Source organism: Mytilus galloprovincialis, chromosome 1 (assembly GCF_965363235.1).
Source record: "Mytilus galloprovincialis chromosome 1, xbMytGall1.hap1.1, whole genome shotgun sequence".
Taxonomy (NCBI): Eukaryota; Metazoa; Mollusca; class Bivalvia; order Mytilida; family Mytilidae; genus Mytilus; species Mytilus galloprovincialis.
Window position 1 is genome coordinate 61,530,126 of NC_134838.1, and position 27,294 is coordinate 61,557,419.

The window sequence follows — 27,294 nt, forward strand, 5'->3', positions numbered from 1 at the left end:
ATCATTGGTCTATCTCACGGGCTATTTCGTCACGGAATATTCTGTTAGTCCTGTATTCATAACTGAATTGATAATTTTTACTGGTTGTTCCATGAATTCTACTTAACTGCGTAAAAGAGGGGCGAAAGATACCAGAAGGACAGTCAAACTCATAGATCGAAAATAAACTGACAACGTCATGGCTGAAAATGAAAAAGACAAACAGACAAATAATAGTACACAAGACTCAACATGGAAAACTAAAGACTAAGCAACACGAACCCCACCAAAAACTTGGGGTGATCTCAGGTGCTCCGGAAGGGTTAGCAGATCCTGCTCCAAATTTGACACCTGTCATTTGCTCATATTATCACAAACCCGGTCAATAGTTTAATTCGGTATGTCACATTCATGAAATAGGAAGGGGATTGTAGTTTCGACGTAAGGAACATATCCAATATCATCTGTGAAACAGTTATTCCAACCAACTCGTGATGGCATCCGTAAAATTTACGAAGGGGCGATTTTATCTGCACTAATTGGAATTCTTTGTTTAATAGCTTCATTGTGAGCAGGAACCCTCTTTAAGGAAATCATGATAGGAAATAAAAGCCCGGGAATATCGTATCAATTGGGAGATATATACTCCATATGATATCCGAATTTCCATCTTTTCCTTTTTCTGCAGTCGTAAACAATTCTGATACGAGTGCTGCTCGATTTCGTCTGTACTGGATGATCAGGAATGTCATGTAGTATTCTTGAAGTTCCTGCTGTTTCATCCCCTTTTTCTATGAAAAATCGTTGTTCCTGTTCTTGTATAATGTTTCATTATTTCATCAACATAACAGGGTTTTGAATGATTCTTTTAGTGACGTTTTATATCCTTCTCTTCGTAACTGTGAAATTTGTTGGTAATTCATCATGGTCCTGTTTCCATGGTAACATAGCGAAATTTGTTTCTTCAAGGAAATCAAATGATCTGTTCTGATAAGTTTTAATATATGTATCATCTTCTTCGATCTCCTTACTATTGATTCCTATTGACTCAAAATTCTAAAGTCTCTCTTAGATTGTTTTCTACAGCAACGTGTGAGATAAAAAAAAAACATTGAGCAATCAACAGTACTATCAGTACTTTGATTTGCACTGCTTTAGTATATGTCCTGTTTCGGTTTTTAGGTAGAATGTTGTCTTGTCTAAATGTCTCACTTTTTTCTTTTCACTTCCTAATGCCGGTAAATGTATTATCTCTGTTCCCTCTATATGTAAGTGGTGTTGATTCGTTAAGTTCTGCGTTACAAACGATCTTTGTGCTCCTTCATCAAAAAGAATAGTTGTGTCGATATAATGCTGATTCGAGCCTACTTATGCTACGGCGGTTTTCAAAAGTACATTTGTTCGCGATTTTGTCGATTGTGAATATAAAATTGTAGTGTCTTGTTCCGTTGTATGCAATTTTTTACGATGTTAACGTTTGTCGAATTCGAGGATGGCGGGTTTGGCGGGTTGCTGCTCTGGTTATCATTTGCGCGGAAATTCATATGTGTTGAGCTATAACCCCCGTTTCTATCTCTCACTTCATTCCCTGGTTTATATCGTAAGTTTAATGGGCATTACATAAGCTTGTTTGGTGTTTTATGTTTACATGTATTCTCTGATTTACATTCGTTTAGTGTCTGTGGTTACTAAGGCACTAAAAGCATAAATTTTCTCGTTTTCCAATGTGCATGCAGATTTCCGTGTCGGTTATATTACTGCAATATGTAGGTGAGTGTATTTCGTGACAGAAAACGCAAGGTCTAGTCTCAATATTCTTATAAGATTTGTTCACGTTTTGCTTCGACTTCGCCGATTTCGCTCCGGAAAAGACACATAATGTTGTGGACAAGTTATGTGTAGACTCTATCTCTTGTCCTGCGTCCATTATATTTATTCCGTCTAATATGCTTTGACGGAGGTCCCGTAATATTCAAGTTTTTTTCTGTGTTCTTGCGGGATATGTCTTCTGACTTCCCCGGGTAATTTGTTCATAATTATGAGAACAAGTAACGTGTCGTATGCTTCCTGTGTCTGACCCAAAGCTTCTTATCCCATGCCATAACCTTCCATTTTATCGTAAAAACTTTGTAAGCTTGTTAGTGGATTTCTAGGCGAAGGGATTTCTAATAATGCCTGCATGTATGCATTTTTGATTTTGTCTTGTTTACCAAACCTCTCTTTTTACGGCTTCTACTTAGTTTACATTTGTGAGTGCGAAATCTGTTTTTGATCCTAGTGCTTCAAGTTCTACCTGTGCTTTCAAGTAATTGTATGTATATTGTGCGTTGGAACAAACGATATAGTTTTTGAATTTAATGTGTCAGTTGCAGTATGTGATTCAGTATGACAGCCTGCGGGATATTTTGTATGAACTTACGTACGTGTCGAATCTTCGTTTCCCTTTTTAGCGAATATTCATCTGAATCAATAATCTCATTTTCCACATCTTTCGGTTATGTTAACTTTAAAATTTGTTCATTCAAGTCCTCAAGCAATTTTTGTTTTTCAACAAGTTTTGCGATACTTCTTCTTCATCGAAATTTGTATTCTCCTTTGCTTCATCTTCTCTGCGGAATTATCTGGTAACAGCGTTTCTGTTCCTGGATCTGACTGATTTTAATTTTTCGAGATCCGTTGGTCAAGGCACCGTAAATATAGATGATATGTGTATTACAACAACTGTTCAGCCATTACTTTCAATATACAAGTACGTATTTCCGCTAAAGGCGACGTCACTGACAATAATACGTCGACCATGTACAAGTACAATAGTGTGGACGTCACGTTTCCTCGATAATCTCAATAGTACTTGAATCTTGACTGGCAAGGCATAATAGAAGAAAAAACAAAGGGAAGGGAGTATCCATCAATGAAACAAACTCAGTATAGGTAAAAACATGCGCTTTTGTTGCTGTTCTTCATAACAAAGTCACAATGTGGTCTTCAACACGAAGCAAAAAAAAACTTTCTTCTAACTTCAAGTTTAAAATGGCTCCTAGATGTAGCACTGGTTTGAGCGCAGTTCTTTTCCAAATGTAATTAATAACATTTAGAACGTAATCTGTATTGTAATTGCAATCAAAAGTTTATCAAATTATTCACAGATAACTGAACACTTTTAAAAAAGATTTCTTTAATTTGTTTTAATACTAAGTGCAACGCGGGTAAATTTTTGTACCCTTTCGGATAAAAATGAGATTTCGAAATCATTTTAACTAAGGAAACATATCTTCCCTCATGAGAAACTCTTATCCCTTGGTTGGAATTTGAAATGCTTAAGTTTTTAATTTTTGTTTAGTTAGCCCTTTTATCATTGTATAAAATCTGGGATTGTCAACTATATCAGTCTTTAGTGTCAACGTAGAGACGTTGGTCGTCAAAATACGTATCTTGAAGTGTACAATTTATGCCTTTTGGTGTTTCTTTTTTGACATATTTGTTTGATTTTGTAGTGATTAAGATTTTAACACAATGTTGACTGCTGTACCCCTACCTTTGACATTTTTAACTATTTCATCTGTTTGTTTGTTTACACATTGTTATTAATATAAAATGAAGGAATTGCATGCGACTGCCGTGTAAGTGATATATTAAGCTAGCTATAAAACCATGAATAATCCACCATGTTCATGATGTTCTAGCATAGAAATATGACAGCTGTTTTCTATTTGTTTGAACATTTTATTTTGCCATTTAATAAGCACGATAAAGGAGTTTCCGCTTTAATGTTCGATTCGATATTTTTGCTCTTTTACCTTTTGTGTCATTTATGTTATTGTCTCATTTGCAGTTATATCACAAATTATTTTTAATAAAAAAAATAATTTTAATAAAAAAAATTGAATAATCATTACAAAATTATAGTGTTAGCACTGATTTAAAAGCATTTTATAGAATTATAAAAATTGTTTACTAAAATGGTTGCTAAAACTCTGAACTAAAAATAAAGCCTCGCATTTTAATATCAAAACCATCCTCTGATTATTGTGGTATTCTTTATCAAGCTAGTCGCAAAAGTTAATAACATGAATGTAAAGACAAACACCTCAAAAGTATATCTTAATCCTGTCATTCATTTAAGAATTATTTAAAATTTCATTTAGATACTATTTTTATAAATTTAGTTGTAAGAACACATTGCCCACAAAATATGATGGGAGAATATATAAAATATTGGATTTATATAGAAACATACTAATCTTATCCCGGCACAAAAAGTTAAAATGGATTAGAAGTGGCATTTGTTAGAAGCAACTTTAAATGAACAATATCAATTGTAATATCTTTATCTTATTATATCTTTATGACTTGATCGATCTTACAAGTGTTACTTATTTAATATAATTTGTTTCTAATACTATAATATGTAATTTCCCATGTTTCATCATAAATTAAAATAATATAAAAACATAATCCTGTCATTCATTGTTGAAAATAAAAGCTAGTGCTAGTTATCATAGTTATATTAGTAAGGGTAAATGTGACTTTAAACATTAACCATGAATATGTGCATACCTCTGGCATTTCAAATCTTACAAATTACAAATTTGTCTAGTAGGCTTCCGTATTCTATTAAATGCTTAATAAATATGATAATATCTGTCTAAAAATCATATTTTCGTCAAGAAACTTTGTTTCCTTTTAGAAAGGTTTTTGAAACGGACATTGTCACAAGAGGAGCTATGCTGCACCACTTTATTTTTGCAGACATCTCTGATTTCAGTTTCTAAAGTCATCGTATTTTTTGTTTCAGATCCTGAATGTTTCCAACTTGTTAATAACAATTATGTCGTGAAGTGTTCACCAGAAATTTATCAGGTGCAAGTTTTTTTTTTTAAGAATTAGAAAAAAATGATAAACGTGTATAGATATTATAAGGTGTATGTTTATATAAATGAAAATATCTTCTCCCGAAAGCGGTTTTTCTAGAAGTTTTATTTTCGAATTTTTCAAAAGGAATCATTACTGAAAGAGGAGCGACAGATACCAGAGGGACATTCAAACTCATAAATCGAAAAAAAAACTAACAACGCCTAGTCTGAAAAAAAGAAAAGAGACAAACAGACAAATAAAAGTACACAAGACACAACATAGAAAACTAAATACTAAGCAACACAAACCTAACCACAAACTGGAGGTGATCTCAGGTGCTACGGAAGGATAAGCAGATCCTGTGACACAAGTAGCAGCCGTCCTGTTGCTCATGTTATTATACACCCGGGAAATAGTCTAATTTGTTAGGTCGAAAAGGGAACGGGATTGTATTTACGACATAAGGAACATATCCGATATTATCTGTGAAACGGGTATTTTATAACGGTCAGCCAACTGATGATGGCGTCCATAAAATTTACGAAGGGGTTATTTCAACTTCAACATTTGAAACTGAGATGAGACAGTATATCTAATAATTGTGATTTACTGAACTTCTAAGACATTTGTGCATTATGAGTGATTTAAGTAATGGCAACCATATAGACCCCATAGAATACAGATTAATATTTGACGTATACTAGTATACAAGATTTCTAGGCGATTTAACCTAGTAGTATTGAAAGAATGACCAATTGTTCATGTCGTTTGCATTGGAATATGAGAATAATGCAGCAGCATCAAGAACATTAGACAACTTTGACCCAAACGAGCATTGAATTAAGAATGACACTTTGATAAAAGATAAAAAAAAATTCTAAAGATGAAACTTTAGAAAAATATTATTCATACATGTACTATGTTTTAAAGAATCATTCTTGGAATCATTTAGAACACTTTTTTCAAATTTGGGGAAAACTGAACGGAAAGAAGTACATTGAATCATAAAGTTATAAAACGATTCAGTGCTAAGCAATGTGTTATTAAATCTATATCTGGTTTTTAAATACAAACGACTATATTCACGAAGATAAAATCTGGACGAACATCTTAAATATAGCTAATTATGTAAACAGTTGTTCTACACAAGTACACATTTAGTTCTTATATAGTGACAGGTTGTCTGTTTAATTGTAGAATACATTGTGTTTGGCGAGTTTTTGAAATTTATGTCAGTGGTACTAGCTTGTTATCTTGGGTACGGAAACTAGTCTTGTGTATTTTAGTGTCGGTTTGTCATTTCCTCCAGGGTAATTGTCCCTTTCGGAATATAACTGATTTTTTTTGTATTAAGTTAATGACTTGATCGTGCTTGAATCTTTGAAAGTATCAGTAATATTTAACCATTAATGTTGGAAAACACCAAGTAACACATGTCTACTAGAGGTTTCGACCATTTTAAAAGTAAACGATGAATGTTATTCACACTTATTTATATAAGAAACGTTATAGTTACCAAGGCTCTCACATATAAACATATTGAAGAAGTGTTTGTTATAAATCAAGCCGGTACTGAAGTTCTGACTACTAAGCTAATGATACCCTCCTAATAGGATAAGCGTAAACCAATTATACGGCCTGATAATGTACAAAATGATAAACGAAAAACAAATATGATACATAACAACTAAGTAAAACGGTTCAATTACGGGCATTGACTTTGGAATGATACAGCTTTAATTAAAACAAATTATTATAATTTAGAGTATGATTTAAAATATTTAATAAATGAACGTTTTTCTGTTTCCTAAATTTATATGTTTTTTTCATGCAGGTTAATCCAACAAGTGGACCAGTGAATGGTGGTACATTAGTAACAATAACTGGACAGTTTATTAGAAATGTCAATGATACTGTTACTGTTGACTTTGATGGAGTACGATGTCACAACGTAACATTCCAAACACTGTATAATAAGTAAAGATCAATTTATCTATTTACTCCAACTTAATATTGATTCATGTCTTCTATGTACATAATTTGAGTGATTTAATTTTCCAATTCATTGCTCTTAGTATATTTAAGAGAATGATTATCCCTTTTTTCATGATTAAGTACGAGCAGTTGATGGCATGACACGGGTTATAAAAAAGAGGATGTGGTATGATTGCCAATGAGACAACTCTCCACAAGAGACCAAAATGACACAGAAATTAACAACTATAGGCCACTGTACGGCCGTGAACAATGAGCAAAACTCATATGTTCTCATATATTTTATGATGGTATAATACTAAATCCCAAACGGGAGGGATTGTGCTTGATATTCATATGATGAAGACATCATCTTTCAATCAGTTTAATAGAGGTCAGGAGCTGGCATGTCAGTAACTGCTAGTAGTCCTTTGTGAATTTATGGATTACTGTCATTTTGTTTAGTTTCGTTTGTTACCTATTCGGACATCGGACTCGGGCGTCTCTTAAACTGAGTTTTACTATGCGTATTGTTGCGTTTGTTTTTACTACATTGACTAGAGGTAAAATCATGTAATATTTTAGCGTGGAATTATCCTTTTTTATTTATTTACAGTTTAAATCAACAAATACATTTGAGTTACAACTTATTTTATTTCAAAGCAAATATTTTGTTTCTGTTTTTTTAAATCAATAAGTATTTCGTTATGTCAGGGAAATGTTCTAATAAAATGCCTTAATATTCAAATCTGAAATCATTTTTTTTATTACTTGATCGGAATATTAGAAATAACTATTCTTCCCAACCGCCGGTTCAGTAATCAGAGTGTGGGAAAGCTGAAGGTTTAAAACTTTTTTTTTTATTTTAGCGCTGCTTTGGTCAATGTTGGTTTTGTTTTTAATTTTTTAGTAATTTGAAGTTAATAATATCTTCATGATAACATTAAATGAACACATTTTAATGCACAAGTAAACTTCAACATATCAGATCTTTTGGTTTGTTTCACAATTCAACTTTTAGTCAGTTTATATCACTGTGATAAATCCTTTTAATCTGATAAATGTGCTTCGGGGCAGTTGTAACTTATCTATAGAAACTATTTGTTTTGAACTGTTAATAGACCAACATAATAGGGTAATCCCTTACTACAAACATGGTTTACATTCATTCTTTGCAATTAATATACATCAAATCCTACAATTTCATTAGTCGAGAGCACTATGCTATATTCTAAATATCACTTAGCATATTTGATATGCTTTAGTCTGACATAACTAGCCATACAATGCTCAATCAGGGACTTTTTTTAGGTGTTTAATTATGTTAGGGACGAAATCAAAAAATCATTGAAGGATAAAAAACTTAATTCAAATAGTTTGGGGATGTGGGGAGGGGGTCAACATTGCTGCAAGTTTTGTTTAATTGACATCGATTATATATATATCCTTATTGGTCAATCAAATTTTTCCCAAATTAAGTTAAGAGAGAAGGGGTTAAGGGGGGGGGGGGGGTAGGGAGGTCAGTGAAAAAACCATATGAATTAAGTTTTTTATCCAAATTAAACTTTTGATGTCGTCTCTTCAGATATTGGCTACACAATGACATATTGTAAAATAATTCTGTATAATTAATAATTTGGAAACTTATATACAAGTATGACAAATTGAAATTAATTGAAAGAACAGTATTAACTTTTTATTTACAAACGTATCCATGTATAAGGTTTTATCGTAAATTGGGTTATTTTGTCGAGACCGTTCGTCAAACAAAACCACAAATAAATCATCTTATTACTCGGTGTAATGGATGTACTGAGTTGAGATTAAGGGTTTTGTGTCAGATATTCGGGCTCCTTGTTTTTCCCCCAACAATACAGGGAAAAATATTGTGCCTTTTGTGTCTTTTCTTATAAGACTTCAATAGCTCATAAAAGCTCATTTAACAGAATTTACGCAGATTCTTGAATTCTTTTATTTCCATTTGAGACCAAAATAGTACTATTGCAAATATAAGGTTAAAGACAGAGTCAGTCTTTTCCTTCCATTTAAAAGATATTAAATATCTCGAAAAGGAGCTCCAATTTTTTTAACTGATTTTTTCTTTTTTGAATTATGATTTTCCGACTTATCGGACTTATAGTATCAATTTTAAACGACCCAATATACGATAAAAACTGTTGTTCAGTTCTTTGTCCTTTATTTGATCAATGTGCAACCAGACTCCTCTTATTATTTATCTATCAAATTTAATGGGAGTTAAAATTGAAAACTCAAATCAAATTATGACATGTTTTAGGAAATGCGTACATATATTGTCAAATCTGAAAGTGTAAAAAGCAGCCAACTATTTATTATAAGAATAATCCTAAATGTCATATATTATTTTGGAGTCTTTTTAACTTATGTTGCATTTCATACATAAATATGCATGTTTGTGCTGTTGAAGATAATCTTTTGATTTTCGTAATTGCGTTTACGAAATCTTTTTTCTAGCATATTTATTATTTCTACATTAAGAAAAAAATAACTGACATTTTTTAACTTATTCTGTTCAAAGTTAAATTTACTATACTCACATATACCTCACAACCGACGAATGAAGTAGGTGATTCATTAATATTGAAATATCCCGCGATATGTATCAAATTGCCTAATATATCAAGTGCAAGGATACAAAAATGAAGACGATATTTAGAGGCAATAAAAATAATAGTTTAAGAAAAGAGAATACAAAATGTTCAAACGAAAATATAAAGTATACACAACAATCAACAAAGCACTTCATAAAACACCATGCATTGATCAACATGAAACAAAATATATGAGAGCTAATTAGTTGAACCTCATGTGTACTTGTTTTCCTATACCACTTTTGCATTGCATCAATCCAAAGATGTAACTGATAAAAACACTTAAAAATATAAATGTTAATATCCAATGTCATCATACGCTATCATGATTCATTACTACATATTGAGAGAATATTAAGATAAAACAACACGACAACAACTTTTGAAAAATAAACAATCGTAAAATATCTACTGAGTTTTGAAAGTCAGAGATGCAATCAACGGAAACAAGTGTATTAATCATACCGGCACGGTTTTGTCATTCACTTTAGTAATGCGAAATTTATTTATAAACGATAGTCTTAACAAAAGCGTTGATTCTGTGCATCTTTATAGTGTTCACTTTGCTTTTTTTTTACAGTTTGACTTGTATTACTGAAAAAAACAACGAATCCATGACGAATATCATTTATGTTTCAGTAAATGATAATAAAAGCAATTCCAGTAGCTTTTCCTTCACATTTAAGGTATTTTAAACTAAAGTATTCTTGGTTTTTTTTTTATAAACGCGTTTAAGAAGCATGAAAGCTGCTTGAATATCGACCAATAAGTAATACCATAATTCATAAAATAGCGTCTAACTTTCTAAATTTAATTTGATATGCAAGATGAGGAACTTTATTAACATCTGCACGTTTTCTTATATAATGATCAATAAAACATAAACACATAACAGCAAACACATGAAATAGTTTAATATAATTAAAATTAATTTGATGTATTTATATCAATCAGATGTATAAGAATGTGATATCCTGATTAATTAAATATCATCACTGACTTTATTTTATGTGTAATCCTTAAGATAATAGCTCTATACAATTTATTTCATAAATTCATAAATTGAATGCCCTTCCGGAGTACCTGAGATCACCCCCATTTTGGTGGGGTTCGTGTTGCTTAGTCTTGAATTTTCTATGTTGTGTCTTCTGTACTATTATTTGTCTGTTTGTCTTTTTATTTGAGCCATGGCGTTGTCAGTTTATTTTCAATCTCTGAGTTTGACTGTCCCTCTGGTATCTTTCGTCCCTCTTTTATTTCAGGATCCTGATATTTCTAAATTCTCTCCAAAAAAAGGTATCCTATCTGGAGGCACAATTGTTACAATAACAGGTCACAATATACGTTTTGAAGGAAACAAAAGATACAACATCTCGTTTCATGATAATACGACTCGTATAGAATGCAGGTATAGTAACATTTGCGACCTTTATTCTTGTATATAATTTGTATAAAAACGTATGCGTATTATAAGTTTGATTATCTATACATATTTGATACAAAACTTAAGTTAACCTAAAGGAATTATAATCAAATAAACAGTTTTACTTTAATTTCTCACATTTAACAAATGCTATTGATTAACGAAAACCAATCTTGACTTTTATACCAGAATATAGAAACATTGCCTACATCGATTGACTGTTTGTTAACTCATTTCGATTTAGTCACATTTTGCCATTTTTAAAAGACTTCTATTATAAGTGTAGTATTGTATTGAAATTTTAAAATCGTATCTACAACATTACTGTATTGAGTTGCCGTTTCATTCTTAATTCATTATATATTACGTGCATGGTATTTTTATAACTTATTTATTTATTACAACACCTGTAACTCTTTTAATCGGAATACATAGTAGTCATGTGGAAAAAACGACAGGTTCGTTTAGATGACTATAATTTTCTCTGTCGACGTTTTCTTTCTATCATTTGCATTACAAATGCGTTTACTAGACTTTTTCCCAAGCATTCCAAACTCTTATTCAAAAAGTTTTTTTTAATAAATTATAGTGTATTTCAAAGTAAAGTCAGTTCAGAGAACATCAAGTGCAAAACTGGAATATCATCTGTCGCTCGAAATATGAGTCAACTGCAGGTTGTAATTGATGACTTGACAATGTTAATGGTTAACGACACTTTTCGATATTTACCAGATCCAACATTTACTGTTTCAAATGAATCAGTGCAAGCACAACAGAGGTAAGCGTTAGTTTAAATGTTTGAAAAGTAAACATAATTAAAAAAATAGAACAATTAGTAAATGATATAAGCTTGTTTATATTATGCATCGTACTGAAAGAACACTGACCTAATATATTATAACTCTAATTGGAAATAATAAGTTTTCATGGTACAGGATAAAACAGGTGTAGTACCTACATAATGACCGATTAGGCTTGTCAGTGATTATAAGAACAGCTACAATAGTCTTGTAGTATTATGACTTCAAATAACGTTCACCATGATATGCGAATACGAGTTTAGGAGAAATTTACGAGCCACTTTCGTAAACACCAAACTGAAACAGAACTTCTTTTGTGTATAACATGAACCTCAACCAATCTATTTTAATGAGTTTTTCGAAGGAACGCATGGACAAGAGCTCGACGCATATTTCAAAGAACGCCTGTAGTATCAATAAAAATAAGACTATCGACACAGTAGATCAAACATGTAAAGTTACAATAAATTGGAAGATTTGAGGTAACAGTACCAAAAGACATTTCATAGGAATTCAACCCTTAAATCAAATATACATTAATTTCCATTTATATTTAATTGGTGACATATTGTTTTTCTTTAATAATGTAGATTTATTGGTGAATAACCTGGGTATGCAATCCTTTTTATAATGGGAGGGAAGCATGAAGCAGAGCATACGTTTTCTTTTGTTTTATTGTTTTTTTTTAATCTTATTCCATAGTGGAGGTGCAACATTTACAATTCGTGGTGAAGGGTTTAATAATGTAGACAAAATTACTGTCGACAGAGTGGTATGTACATATATACACCTTAATCATCAAAATAACATAGAGTCTGTTCTGAATGTAAAATAACGAATCTTTATACGCATCATTAAGGATTTAATAGAGAGAAACAAAACAGTATTGAAGAAATAAATATTTAGTTTAATTGATTATGTATCTAAATTATCTTTTTATATCTCAAAGTTATTAATGAACTTTCTTTTCCCATTTTTGACAGTTTGTACTAGAGTTTATCTCAGATTCATTTACACTGGTATATTTCACTGTCAATTTAATTCATTTCTCCACGTAAGTTGACTGTTCTGATTTTCAGATATATTAAGAGGCTTCTATGTGGTTTGAGGCTTACATGATTTCTTATTTGATATCTATAAACTTCTTCATTCTCAAAAATGAATGTCAATCCAATAAACCAAACCGACAAATGTGTTCTTAAATAAGTAACCGTCATATACAGTGGAGATCACTTCTAACCTCGCATTAGAACTGTCAGAATAATCTGTCATAGAACTGTTCTAACCTGTCCTAGAACAGTTCTATCTAGAACAGTTCTACCCTAGAACTGTTCTAAGTAGAACTGTCAGAATCAGTTCTAGGTAAAACTGACTAAATCAGTTCTAGGTAGAACTGTCAGGATCAGTTCTAGGGTATACGTATAACTGTCTAAAACTGTTCTAGGTAGAACTGTCCAAATAAGTTCTAACCGTAGAACTGTCAGCAGAACTGACTTAATCAGTCAGGACTGTAGAACAGTTCTAAATGACGTCACTGCAGTAAAGGCACTTTAGAATTTAGAATAAAAAAATTACTTCCAATTACTTTGCTATATAATAGCAGATTTTCTTTATTTTTTACTGATCAAACGTTTATACATGTACGAATATCGAAGTGGATAGAGAGGTTATCCAACTCATCGGAGAAATATTTTTATAAGATTGCATATGAAACATAGTTGTTTACGTTTCTTCGTTCCCAGCTTTTAACAGTCTCTTCCTAAATATAACTCTGCATTTAATTCATGGAATTTTAATCGTAATTTACCTTGTTTGCCTTGGATTTACATTCGTGATTTAAGATTCTGTTTTGACATATGTTAAACATTGTTAAAAACGAAAATTGTACAGTGGATGAATTGTGGGAATACATTATTATTAATGAAAAAAGTGTTGTATAACGTAAAAACTATATATACATTTTCACCATCTCGTCAATTTAGCCAAACTTATCCATAACGATTATAAAGGATATCTGGGAGTCTGGAACGTCAGAAATATATACTCGATCTGAACATGAATGAAACATTTTCCACTGGACGTTCGGCTACAAACACAATCATGCAATTTTAGCTCACCTGGCCTAAAAGGCCATGTGAGCTTTTCTCATCACTTGGCGTCCGTCGTCGTCGTCGACGTCGTCGTCGTCGTCGTTAACAATTTTTCAAACATCTTCTCCTCTGAAACTACTGAATGGATTTGAATGAAACTTAACATGATTGTTCCTTAGTATATCCTGCACAAAATGTGCGCTTCGATTTTTGATCCGTCAAAAAACATGGCCGCCGTTACTTAAAATAGAACATAGGGGTCAAATGCAGTTTTTGGCTTAAATCTCAAAAACGAAAGCATTTGGAGCAAATCTGACCGAAGTAAAAATGTTCATTAGGTCAAGATCTATCAGCCCTGAAATTTTCAGATGAATCAAACAAACCATTGTTGGGTTGCTGCCACTTAATTGGTAATTTTAAGGAAATTTTGCAGTTTTTGGTCATTATCTTGAATATTATTATAGATAAAGATAAACTGTAAACAGCAAAAAAGATCAGCAAAGTAAGATCTACAAATAAGTTAATATGACCAAAATTGTCAATTGACCCCTTAAGGGGTTATTGTCCTTTAATGACAATTTTTCACAATTTGTTCATCATATTTGCTAACTTTAAAAAATCTTCTCCTCTGAAACTACTGAATGGATTTGGTTAAAACTTAGCATGGTTGTTCCTTAGATTATCCTGCACAAAGTGTGTGCTTTGATTTTTGATCCGTCAAAAAACATGGCCGCCGTTACTTAAAATAGAACATAGGGGTCAAATGCAGTTTTTGGCTTATATCTCAAAAACGAAAGCATTAAGAGCAAATCTGACATGGAGTAAAAATGTTCATTAGGTCAATATCTATCAGCCCTAAAAATTTCAGATGAATCAAACATCCAATTGTTGGGTTGCTGCCACTTAATTGGTAATTTTAAGGAAATTTTGCAGTTTTTGGTCATTATCTTGAATATTATTATAGATAAAGATAAACTGTAAACAGCAAAAAAGATCAGCAAAGTAAGATCTACAAATAAGTTAATATGACCAAAATTGTCAATTGACCCCTTAAGGGGTTATTGTCCTTTAATGACAATTTTTCACAATTTGTTCATCATATTTGCTAACTTTAAAAAATCTTCTCCTCTGAAACTACTGAATGGATTTGGTTAAAACTTAGCATGGTTGTTCCTTAGATTATCCTGCACAAAGTGTGTGCTTTGATTTTTGATCCGTCAAAAAACATGGCCGCCGTTACTTAAAATAGAACATAGGGGTCAAATGCAGTTTTTGGCTTATATCTCAAAAACGAAAGCATTAAGAGCAAATCTGACATGGAGTAAAAATGTTCATTAGGTCAATATCTATCAGCCCTAAAAATTTCAGATGAATCAAACATCCAATTGTTGGGTTGCTGCCACTTAATTGGTAATTTTAAGGAAATTTTGCAGTTTTTGGTCATTATCTTGAATATTATTATAGATAAAGATAAACTGTAAACAGCAAAAAAGATCAGCAAAGTAAGATCTACAAATAAGTTAATATGACCAAAATTGTCAATTGACCCCTTAAGGGGTTATTGTCCTTTAATGACAATTTTTCACAATTTGTTCATCATATTTGCTAACTTTAAAAAATCTTCTCCTCTGAAACTACTGAATGGATTTGGTTAAAACTTAGCATGGTTGTTCCTTAGATTATCCTGCACAAAGTGTGTGCTTTGATTTTTGATCCGTCAAAAAACATGGCCGCCGTTACTTAAAATAGAACATAGGGGTCAAATGCAGTTTTTGGCTTATATCTCAAAAACGAAAGCATTAAGAGCAAATCTGACAGAGTAAAAATGTTCATTAGGTCAATATCTATCAGCCCTGAAATTTTCAGATGAATCAAACATCCAATTGTTGGGTTGCTGCCACTTAATTGGTAATTTTAAGGAAATTTTGCAGTTTTTGGTCATTATCTTGAATATTATTATAGATAAAGATAAACTGTAAACAGCAAATATGATCAGCAAAGTAAGATCTACAAATAAGTCAATTTGACCAAAATTGTCAATTGACCTCTTTAGGAGTTATTGCCCTTTAAAGACTTTTTTCACAATTTGTTCATCATGTTGACTTACTTTAAAAAATCTTCTCTTATGAAACTGCTGTGTCAATTTCAGCCAAACTTAGGCTAAATGAGTTTCAGAGTTTCAGAGTATCTAGTATAAATTTTATATTTCATTTCCTTGTATGTCAAGAAACATAGCTCCTATGGCTAAAATAGAACATAGGAGAAAATGATTTTTTTTGCTTTTGAAGAAAATAGGACGATTCAAAGAACATTTAAATAAATTGAAAAGCTCAAATAATCATTGATGAGAGATTAAACCAAAAAAATTCAGGTGAGCGATTCAGGCTCTTGAGAGCCTCTTGTTCTTTGTCTTCTTCAAATTATATTAGCAGTATACTATTCCAAGAAGAGAACTTCCCATACATGTACTTTTTATCTTAAAATAAAGTATATGAATCAGGCATGTGAGTGTTGGATAATGCCGTTAAATAGTTTTGTTTAAAAAAAAAACATCACAAACTACAGACTTAAAAAGTCACTTTAGTGACGGCTCATTATTTAAATATGGATACAGAGAGGAAATAACGGCACGCTAAATTTTTAGATATGGTATAAATACACTTTATCGCTATTTGTCCACCATTACTGGATATCATACAGGTTCCCGTAAAATTTTGACATCATGAAACAAAATATCTGACGCCACAATGGAAAAGTGATTGTTGTATGCTTCAAAAGTTCAAGCGGCCGGGTCAACCAGGATTAGTGATAAGGTGTATTGTGTTCCAAAGTGGGTGTCATTTTTATCATACGATCCGTCCTGAAATAGAAATATTATTGGTTTACAATGAGGCCATATATATTTACATGATAAAGTGTAAATATGTTCAGTTTTGGTTGATGCGGTCAAATAATTTTGTTAAAACGACTCAGTCTGATATATCGAAACTACAGAATGAGAAATTTGTTTACAATTCAATATTTTGAATAAAAAGAGGAATTGCTGGTACTCTAAATTGATGTGGAAATTTTTTTGTAGCCAATGTGTTCCAATATTGCTGATCATGCTCATGTTGCTGTCATTTGAATTATACATTCCATCCAAGGTTGGCAAAAAAACGGTCAATACTAGTATTGACCATGCCAGTGGTAAATACCGGTAATTACCGGGAAATACTGGGAAATACCGGCAAATACTGGTCAATTGAAATTTTGAGTGGTCATTACTATAAAAACGACACTTTACCTGGTCAATTATAATTACTATTTAATAATTAAATATAGAAATTAAATATAGAAAGTGTTCAAATCATTTTTAATGCTTTCAATTCTATATTTCTTTTGCAAATTCAAACAGGGATCTTTATTGATTTATAAATGTGTACATAATACTATAGTAAAAGATAAAAACTTTTTGTCCCTGCTTCAAATGTTCTATTTCCAGCATGAAGAAGGTTTTGTCACACAGTTAAATAGACAGGAAACAATTTATTGTTTAAGGGAGTCTTCATATATCACTTTTATTACTGTCAACCCATGTACTGTCAACTTTTATTGGGGGCTGTTGTTTTAGTCATTAAATTTTCACACCTACCAATGTCAGGTGATAGGTAAAAAGACACATGTAACTTCATTTGCCTGTAGTTTTTTTTTTTTTACCTTAAATTTTAATTACTGTTAAATCCTACATTTTGAATTAAAAATGTATTGATTTATAAATGTTGAAATAATGTATGTAAATTTTTATATATAAGTATACAATATCATAATTCATAATAACTAAATTATAAATCAGTAGGAATAAGTGTTATAAATGAATAAAACATATCAAATTCATTAATTTCATAAGCTGACACATGCATAAAGATTAAAGTTTAAGTATATTTGACTTTTTATCAAGTTTTTACTTCAATTAATAGTAAAAACAACCATGAAAATTTCAATCGACCAGTATTTGCCAGTATTGACCACTTGGGGAGTATTGTCCAGGGCGGTAAATACCGGTAAATACCACTGGTAAATACCGGGGGTGGTATTTACCGCCCAACCTTGATTCCATCGTGATGTATATGTAACTATAAGTGATTTACTATGCGGCTACATGTATGTATATATATATATATATATATATAATTGATGCGAGAAAAAAATTTGGTCATTGATTTCCAATATTGCAGTTAATTATATACTACAGTCTCTCTTGACCTAAAATTATAACTGAATTACTGTGCAGCTATATAGATTTACATTTAAAAAAAAAGCAAACATAGTAAGTTATTGTTGATGCGGTCAAAAGATTTTATTACATGACTCAGTCTGAAGTATGAAAAGTACTGATATGTTTATGATTCAATATTTTGAATAAAAAGAGGACATGGAGGATATGCTCATTGGCGGATCCAGAGGGGGTGTCCCCTTTTTTTGAACCATCAATGCATTTGAATGGGAGCATATAGTTGGAACCCCCCCCCCCCCTTTTTTTTTTAAATGGCTGGATTCGCCTCTGCATGCTGGCACTATAAATTGATGCGGACAAAACTGTTTTCCAATATTGCTGTGACTTGTATATATTACAGTCCCTCTTGACCTAAAATTATAACTGAAGTACTGTGCAGCTAAATAGATTTACAGAAAGAAAAAGCCTATAATGTCAGTTTAGATTGACGCGGTCAAAAGATTTTTGTTAAACAGGTCCATCCGAGGTATGAAAACTATTCGTAAACAGATATCGCATTTGTGGATTGGGAAAAAAATTATTACATTTGGTTAATGAGGTCAGATAATTTTGTTATGTGATAACGAGCCATCCTGACTCCCGGAATGACAAATGTAAAACAAGTCAAATATTAATGCCCCCCCCCCCCCATAATACTAACGGCCTAATTTATGTACAAAAAATGAAAATAAAACAAATAATTTATGTAACACATCAACAAAAGAAAATTACTGAATTACAGGCTCCTGACTTGGAACAGGCACATACATGCAGAATATGGCGGGGTTAAACATGTTCTCTTGCCGATTATAAATCTGAAATAAAACCGGCAACAATTCATAAATAGAAAAACTCTATATAATATTAATCGCTATTTACCGAAGCCTTTATATTTAGACAAAGATTTCTTAAAACTTATAAATCAATTCTAGCGTAGAATTTATAAATCAATTTTAGCCGTTTAATTTATAAATCAATTCTAGCTGTAGAATTTATAAATCAATTCTAGCCGTAGAATTCGAAATCAATTCTAACCGTAGAACTGTTCTAGAAGTAGAACTGACCAAAAATTTGGTCAGTTCTAGCTAGAACTGTCTAAAACTGTTCTGAGGTAGAACTGTCAGGATCAGTTCTAGGTAGAACTGACCAAATCAGTTCTAGCTAGAACAGTTCTAACCTAGAACTGACTAAAAGGTGTCAGGCTGACAGTTCTACATACTGTTCTAGAACAGTTCTCCTGACAGATTCTGACAGAATTTATGAGAGGTTAGAACTGATCTCCACTGTATGTGCATGCAGCTAACTCACTATACAAAAATTAAAACAACACGTTATAATTCCAAGCAGGCAACACGCTTTTCTAGTATAACCTGCATCAGGAACACTGAAAGATGGATATAAGAAAGCTAAGAATGTACAGAAATCGAAACATTTGAAGAGCTGTATAACCAAAAGGACCTCAAGAAAATTGTCAAATCCATCTAACATCAATTTTGCCCGAGGGACTTAAATCTTAAGTTCCTTTATGATTTTTAGATTTATAAACTGACAATTTTAGATAGTTTATAGGTTTCTAATAAATCTATTTTCATCAGATATAGATACTGTTGTTTTGCATTTTATTGTGTGTGTGGTTTTTTATGATATATTTTTGGTGTGTTTAAAAATACGTAAAAAATAGCAACAAGAAACCAAACAAAGACTGATCTTTTAAATCAATTAAATTAAAAATGTGTCAATCAATTAGTATAACCAAACTCGTAGACGTTCATGACCATGGCATATGTTTAGTTTTTTGATTGTACAAAATATTTTGCAGGTACTTTTTAATTCTCGGACACATAATATATCTGTCGTTATATCTGATAAATGTTTAAATGATCGTTTTACCTATATAAAAATATGTGTTTATGCATCGAGTCAGTCAATCAAATTGTTCATCCTTATTTCCCTGTCGATATTGATATTCTTTTCCTTTTGATATGTATATATAGCTGAACACGCACACTTCATGCATAACCCATCACTAGTAGCTAAGGTTTTACATTGAAGTTCACATGAATACAGATTCCATGAGGTCGAATTGTTCACTTGCAATTGAACAAATCATCAGCGATGTGTAGTAGCTTATTAGTATTTTCACAAAATTTAACAAAACTGGGTGATAAAATCGAATTATTATATAACTATTTCATTTTCGGTAATGATCAGCAAAATAAATCATATATCTTGTTGCTAATGCTCCTTTAAGTAATTTTGAGAACTTCGTCTTTTAAATAATAAAAAAGAAAGAGTGAACAAAATCCAAATCATTTAATTTAAATATCAAGAGTAATAACAGGAACGGACTGTCTTATTTTCGATCAATGCATGGTTTCAAGGTCCTATGATATAACGTTTCATAGCTCTGCGTGTACGTGAAAATGTAATCAATGTCAACGTTAAATGTCTGGTAATATCAGAAATCAAAAATCAATATTTATTAACTAACAATAATAGAGTTCGAAGCACTTTTAATATGATAATAGCAGACTTTTTTTTTCTCTAAAAGCCCGCCTCAGAAACCATTTTGAGGTAAGAACTAACTTGTGATAAAGATGACATAATAAGAATACGACCTTTAGCATAATGTTTTCGTTAACGCTGTCAAGTCTGGCCATGTCAAAATTCGTTTTTCACAGTTTCGTGATTTTTTAATATAAAACTTTTAATATATATCAAATTTTACAAGATTTCGTTGATAATATAAATAAGTATTTATTAGGAAAACCCTTGTGATGTACCAGAAGATACTTCAGCCGTCTGTGAAACGCCTCCAAAACTAGACAATCAGAATAACAGTCAAACTGTGTATGTTCGATTAGATGGCGTGACTCTTCCAGTTATTATAGAATATGTGGACGATCCTACATTCGAAAGGTTTCCAAGCGTGTACGAGTATGACAAGGATTCTATAATTGAAATAAAGGTAACTCTGGACTTTGTGTGGATTTTCTATAAAAGATAAATAATTATGTTTTTCATTTATTTATTAAATTGTCTGCCAATATAAAATCATTTTGACTATTCAATCAAGTTGTACAATTTGAAATATATTTGAATGGTGAACCAAATTTATTGACCGATATATGGAAATAAAATCAATCACTAACCAACGGACTAAAGTACTCAAAGATAGACCCGTCCAAAAGTGTAGCCTTATGATTGGATAAACAAGACGTACGTTGCGTCTACAAAATACTCGAAAAAGATTAGTAATGTTCAAATAATAAAAGTTGAAATGTGAAATAAATTGCGAATTTGAAAACATTGAAGAAATTTCGTAAGGTTTTGTCAAATACATGTATACAATAGTCCGACTGGTTTGCTATCAATTGTATAAAGATATATTTTCTACATATAGATTTTTATGCACTTTACATCTTTGATAATAAAAAAAATGTCACTGGAGATAAATTTGATATAATATTTTCTCTATATCTTTATCTTCCTACGTCTCTCTAGTTTACATCAGTGCATCATACAAGCATGTTAATTCAAAAACGTTCATATTAATTGATGTCTTGTGTAGGGTACAAATCTCATATTAATTGATTTCTTGAGTAGGGTACACATCTCATATTAATTGATTTCTTGTGTAGGGTACAAATCTTCTAAATGGAGCCCAACCTGGAGACTACAATATACAGATCGGTTTGGATGGAAGTTGTTTTAATCCTAACATCACTATGCAATTAATTACATGTTTGCCACCAAAATCTGTACCCCGAACTAATCATACAGATGTAAATACTGTTTATGTTATCGTAAGTACAATTGTCATTTATACGATTACTAGTAAGACACATGAATGTCACTGTAAGATTTATGAAGTAGACGATTTGAAGTGGTCTTTTTAGTAGAAATATTGGATAGAAAAATTAAATCATTTCAAGGTTTAAGTAATAAAGATATTGAACTGTCTTGGTCTTTAAGAAATATCATTTCATCTTGGAGAACTTTATTATTTCTGAAGTTGTTATTACTTTCTTCAATTCTGCAATTACCATTTGAAACAAGATTATATCCTTTACGACTGTTTCTGGAAGTTAGTATAAAAACATATAAACAAAGATAAATGTATATGTACAGGGATAAAAATTTCTATTTTGAAACATACCATTAACAACGTTTAATAGCATTACATAATAATGTATATAACAATACAAATCTGATCACTTTTTGAAGCAAATTTAAAGTAATTATCAAACCTTATTTAAACAAAAAGGTATTTGTTGGAAGAATTAAAGCATACATTGGTGACTTAAAATATCAAGAAGACGTGAAAATATTAGCTATCATAGTTGGTGTTCTAGCTGCGTCATTGGTAACAGCTGTTGTCATTGGAATATCGGCTGTAGTTTTATTAAGAAGGAAAAAGAAAAAAGTTATTAAAGAATTTAAAATGGAACTGATGACAAGAGAAGAAATGATACGAAAAGCCAGCAGAGAAGGTTATATGTTTTGATAGTGTTCGTTATTAACCAAAACAATGTAAAATGTACGTCATCATTTCAAACGTATAATTTAAGAATTCTTACAGTATGATTTTTATTTGAAACGAATGAGAAGGAACGGTTTGAATATATGTAGAACATGTCGAAATAGAAACAAAGTAGTCAACAAAAGTCTTCAAATATATAAAACTTATGATTTTGTACTCCAGACGTGTGTTTGGTCTACACCGAACAAAAACTCACAAGTGAAGCTGGAATCACAGAGATGAAAAGCAAACAAAAAGTACACAGCTAGAGAGCGTTAAGGACCTAACATACCAAACATATTTTTTTCAAATACAGCCTGTACAGGCTGTCAGCTAATGTAATCTATTCCTTGGGTAAATAATCCTTCGTATCGCAAACAATAAAATATTTGGTAAACATTAATTACATAACATGGCTTTAATTTTTAGAAAACAAAATAAAGTACGATCAGATGTTTGACTGAGTGGTTGATTGATAAAATATAGCCTGAAATTAAACTTTAACTGTTTTTCATTCTGCATATATATAACCTGTGCGTTCTTATATTTAATTATTTTTCAGGAGGATTGGGGTCAACGAATTCTTTTTTATTTTATTTTTTTGTAATTACATTAAAACTACATCTTTAATGACAATGATCATATCTTTATGTTCGTGAAGCTGCGTTGAAAGGAATCATTGAATAACCTATAATTGAGAACATCAACCGAGTTTACAAAATTGAACTCAAGGTATTCAAATCACCGGGCAAGGATAAATAAATACTTTTTTTAAACTGATGCGTCCGACACGATTTTTGGAATTAACACCTCAGGAAAACTGAATTCCAAAACATAGAAATCTAGGATGTAAAAGTTATCCCACCCCCCCCCCCCCCCAAAAAAAAAAACAAAAAATGCTTTTCCTTGTATATCCCTTAAATTCTAAGGGACAATGTGGTCTTTACTAACTAGTAAAATAAATAATAAGTTGAAATCATCCCTTCGTAAATTTTACGGACGCCATCACGAGTTGGTTGACTGTTATGGAATAACCGTTTCACAGATGATATCGGATATGTTCCTGACGTCGTAGCTACAATCCCCTTCCCTTTCATGAATGGTACCTACCGAATAAGACTATTTACCGGGTTTGTAATAACATGAGCAACACGACGGGTGCCACATGTGGGGTAGAATCTGCCTACCCTTCTGGTGCACCTGAGATCACACCCAGTTTTTGGCGAGGTTCGTGTTGCTTAGTCTTTAGTTTTCTATGTTGTGTCATGTGTACTATTATTTTTCTGTTTGTCTTCTTCATTTTTAGCCATGGCGTTGTCAGTTTATTTTCGATTTATGAGTTTGACTGTCCCTCTGGTATCTTTCGCCCCTCTTTTATATAAAGTTGCTATGACTTATGGGTATTCTTTGATAAAAAGTGTTAATTTACCAATGGAGCTAAAAGGCAACCATTCACGTTGCCTGTTATTGGCACTTAATTGAGGGTCGCATTTTCATTAATTATAAATTCTTGCAATATTTTTTATTTTAGAATTTGCCGATGCTCAGATGAATATTAGAGACATCAAATCGGACCTAGTTACAACAAGAGTGCCATTTTGTGACTACCAAACATATGTCCTCCATCTTCTCTTTCCAAACCAAGATATTAAGTCAAATCCGCTGCTTCATGATTCTGAGGTAACATATTGTCTGTTGTTATTTTGTTAACACATATTTGAAAATTATATTTTTACGATTTTGAAACTTTAAAATAAACATTTAATAGCAAAAAAAATATTTAGATTTTTGAAATAGCATATTGAAATAAAAATTGCTAGGTACAATGTATACCATGATTCCTGTTTATGCTCTACATTAAAAACAGTTTTTTTAATTAACAATTTGTTACAGGTGAATTATTCAATCGTCTGATAAATAAATTCATATTTTTATTTATTTTGAATCAGTTGAACGGTAAATGTACGGTATTTACATTAACAGAACCAATTTTACTGAACCACATGCGAATTTTTGTTTGCAATATATTTCTCTTCATTGATGCTTGACTACCAAACCACCAAACTTTATACTTTGTTTACACTCTAGTGTATTTTTTTTTTTTCATTTTATGTGTTAAATGCATGTTTACTAATTTAAAGTAATACTCATAATACAATGTATGCATATTGCAAACAGTAAAAGTTTATGGTAATTGTACGACGATGGTCATGCACTTGTTCTTTTCTAATAACATTCTTACTCATGTGCATTTATCAAGCTTTACGAAAAACCTTCGTGATCATTTGTGTTGTGTTCTGTTTCCCTATTTACACTTTATTTCTGATATTTTACTTCAATTAAAAACACAAAATGATACTGTTTTATCAGAAAATGATATTCTCGAAAGGATTTGAATATATCTATTCCATATATTTACTTTAAGACAGACTCTCACTACAACGTGTATTTGTTATGGTTTACACCAACGGTAAGAGTTAATCTGTTTAAATGCTCTAATAAATGTACATACAAAATAAATCTAAAGCAAATAAATGTACTAAGATGCATTGTGTACCGCTTCATTTAATTTCAACTCGTTTGATCTTATAATAGATCTGTTTTTCAGTTATGAATGTAATAGTTTGGCCTGTTGTTGAATACATTTTGATTCATTGTTGCTTTTTATTAGTCAAAAGTTGGCTAACCCAATGTTCAACATATAGTTATAAAGATATTGTTTTATAAAAGTACAAATTAAGGTTAATTAAAGATGTCTGTTACATGTGAAGTAGGATCCCTTGATGAATTAGATCAGATATGGATTTGGGTGGGCTTCATGTTGCTCAGTCTGTATTTTTTTTTATTAATTTTGTATACTGTTGTTTGTCTTTTTGGTCGGTTTTTGTTCTTTATGAGAGAGTTTTCAGTTTTTTCTCTACTCACGAGTTTGAATGCCACTATTGTATCTCATACTAAAGTTATTGAAGGAATAATAGTGTACTGAGTAAATTTAAAATAGAAGTCTAAATCTACCATATAGCAAAAGATTTGAAGTGTGCTTATGATAAATTACTTAGTAGAAATGTATACACCACACGAAGTTGTGGACACATGCCTATTCCTGCGTACACCATTTTTAGCGAATGACAAACAATTTCTTTCTATTTTTTTTTTTACTTATCACAATTTGTATAATGGTCGATTGTGTTGCAAACTGATAAAATTTTGTATTGCAGATAACAGATGACACGAAAACCAAAATAAATAGTGCAATGGAAAAACTCGAAACATTGTTGTCTAAGAAGCTTTTCTTGAAGTCACTAGTTCAAACATTAGATCGACCGAATATGCTGACAATGCAAGAAAAGTAATTAAAATCATTTTTTTTATCTTCAACATTTAGTTTTGTAAAATAAGGTCAATTAAAATAATTGTTTGGGTATCCAGCTATATATCATTTAGTACAAACAACAAATCTTCCCCCAAGTGCATCCACTAATCCATTTATATTAAGAACATTTCAGACTTATATTCTGTTTTTGATACTAATATGTATTTTAATCTGCATAGTTATAATAGATGGTACAAACAGGATTCACTATGGCTTTTTTTGTTACTCAATTTTCTATTTCATTACATAACAAACTGATTATTTTTATAATTATTAAACAATGATTTAATATCGAACATAAGAAATATTTAACAAGTCTTCATTTTTATTTTTCAGAGCTCATTTTACTTCAGTTTTGTCGATTTCATTGCTTGAAAATATGAGACTCTACTTCGAGTAAGTTAATTTCGATTTCGATTACCACACTTTTCCTTTCATTCTAAACGAAACAAAGTGTGCATTTAAATGGTGTAAATGTTGATATCCTAAGAATTGTGACTTTTTGCATGACATTCGTTCCCTTAAACATGAAATTAAATTTATACTGATTGTAAGTTGTGATTAAATATCTTATCACTGGGATGTTTTTTGTGTGGTTGTGTGTAATGCTTTAACAACGAGTTGTTCATAGGTCTGTAGTAAACCTCTCTTAACTGTGAGAACAATCTTTTATAGAAAAGTTTTAAAATATTCTAGATATTTTTTATACCAGAATAGTTCTAAAGGTTCTAGACAGTTTTATACCAAACCAGTTCTAACCTGGAATATTGTCAAAGTAATGTCTTCGATTTGAAATTTAGCTTTGTAAAATCACATAATGTTTTTTTAATTTTTGTTTTGTAGATTGGTTCATTGTTTGCTGGTAGACCTTATTCGGACCTCAACAAAAAAGAACCAAAAAAGTTTATTTAGAAGGTACTTTACAATGTAGTTGTTAAAATCTGAAGTATTTACGACATGGAATATCTGCTGCTTTTGGTAAATGCAATGGTATAAATTCTAATTCCCCCAATATACAGTATTGATGTATTATTTTGTAGGTTAGATTCAATTACTATGAGATTAATGGTAAATTGGTTACAGACTGGACTGTATAAACAATTAAAAGTACGTATTAAAGTATTCTAAGAGATGTAAAATCATCCAATTCATTTGGTGTCCATCTGCTTCCCTTTATATTACATGTATTTGTATAACACATTATTCATTGGGGTTAGATCCTCAAAATTCTTTTCAATATTGTTTACTATGAACTTATACTGTCCAAGTATATACTATTCTATTCTTTATGATATGTTAATATGCGTACTACTTTACGCAGCATATTTTTTTAATTTTCATCATATTTAAGGCACGCAATATTTGTTTGTGTAAGCGTTACCGCTATCCATGTT

At 31.2% G+C, this 27,294-nt stretch overlaps 1 protein-coding gene and 1 long non-coding RNA gene across 3 annotated transcripts in view; one reads left to right on the plus strand and one right to left on the minus strand.

Annotated features, from left to right (window-relative positions):
- LOC143080576 (plexin-B1-like) overlaps positions 1–27,294 on the plus strand; it is a 92,956-nt gene that overhangs the window by 61,032 nt on the left and 4,630 nt on the right. Inside the window, exons 8-21 of one of the 2 annotated variants that reach the window (XM_076256482.1) lie at positions 4,775–4,839; positions 6,668–6,810; positions 10,018–10,123; positions 10,700–10,845; positions 11,450–11,638; positions 12,363–12,432; positions 20,770–20,973; positions 21,647–21,811; positions 22,273–22,498; positions 24,059–24,207; positions 25,746–25,876; positions 26,237–26,296; positions 26,744–26,815; positions 26,941–27,007. In XM_076256482.1, coding sequence (XP_076112597.1) covers positions 4,775–4,839; positions 6,668–6,810; positions 10,018–10,123; positions 10,700–10,845; positions 11,450–11,638; positions 12,363–12,432; positions 20,770–20,973; positions 21,647–21,811; positions 22,273–22,498; positions 24,059–24,207; positions 25,746–25,876; positions 26,237–26,296; positions 26,744–26,815; positions 26,941–27,007 — 1,793 coding nt within the window. The remainder of the gene's footprint in view (positions 1–4,774; positions 4,840–6,667; positions 6,811–10,017; positions 10,124–10,699; positions 10,846–11,449; positions 11,639–12,362; positions 12,433–20,769; positions 20,974–21,646; positions 21,812–22,272; positions 22,499–24,058; positions 24,208–25,745; positions 25,877–26,236; positions 26,297–26,743; positions 26,816–26,940; positions 27,008–27,294) is intronic. The other variant, XM_076256489.1, reaches the window with a different exon arrangement.
- Positions 1–27,294, minus strand: part of LOC143080610 (uncharacterized) — a 191,882-nt gene that overhangs the window by 10,578 nt on the left and 154,010 nt on the right. The gene's annotated exons all lie outside the window — the stretch shown is intronic.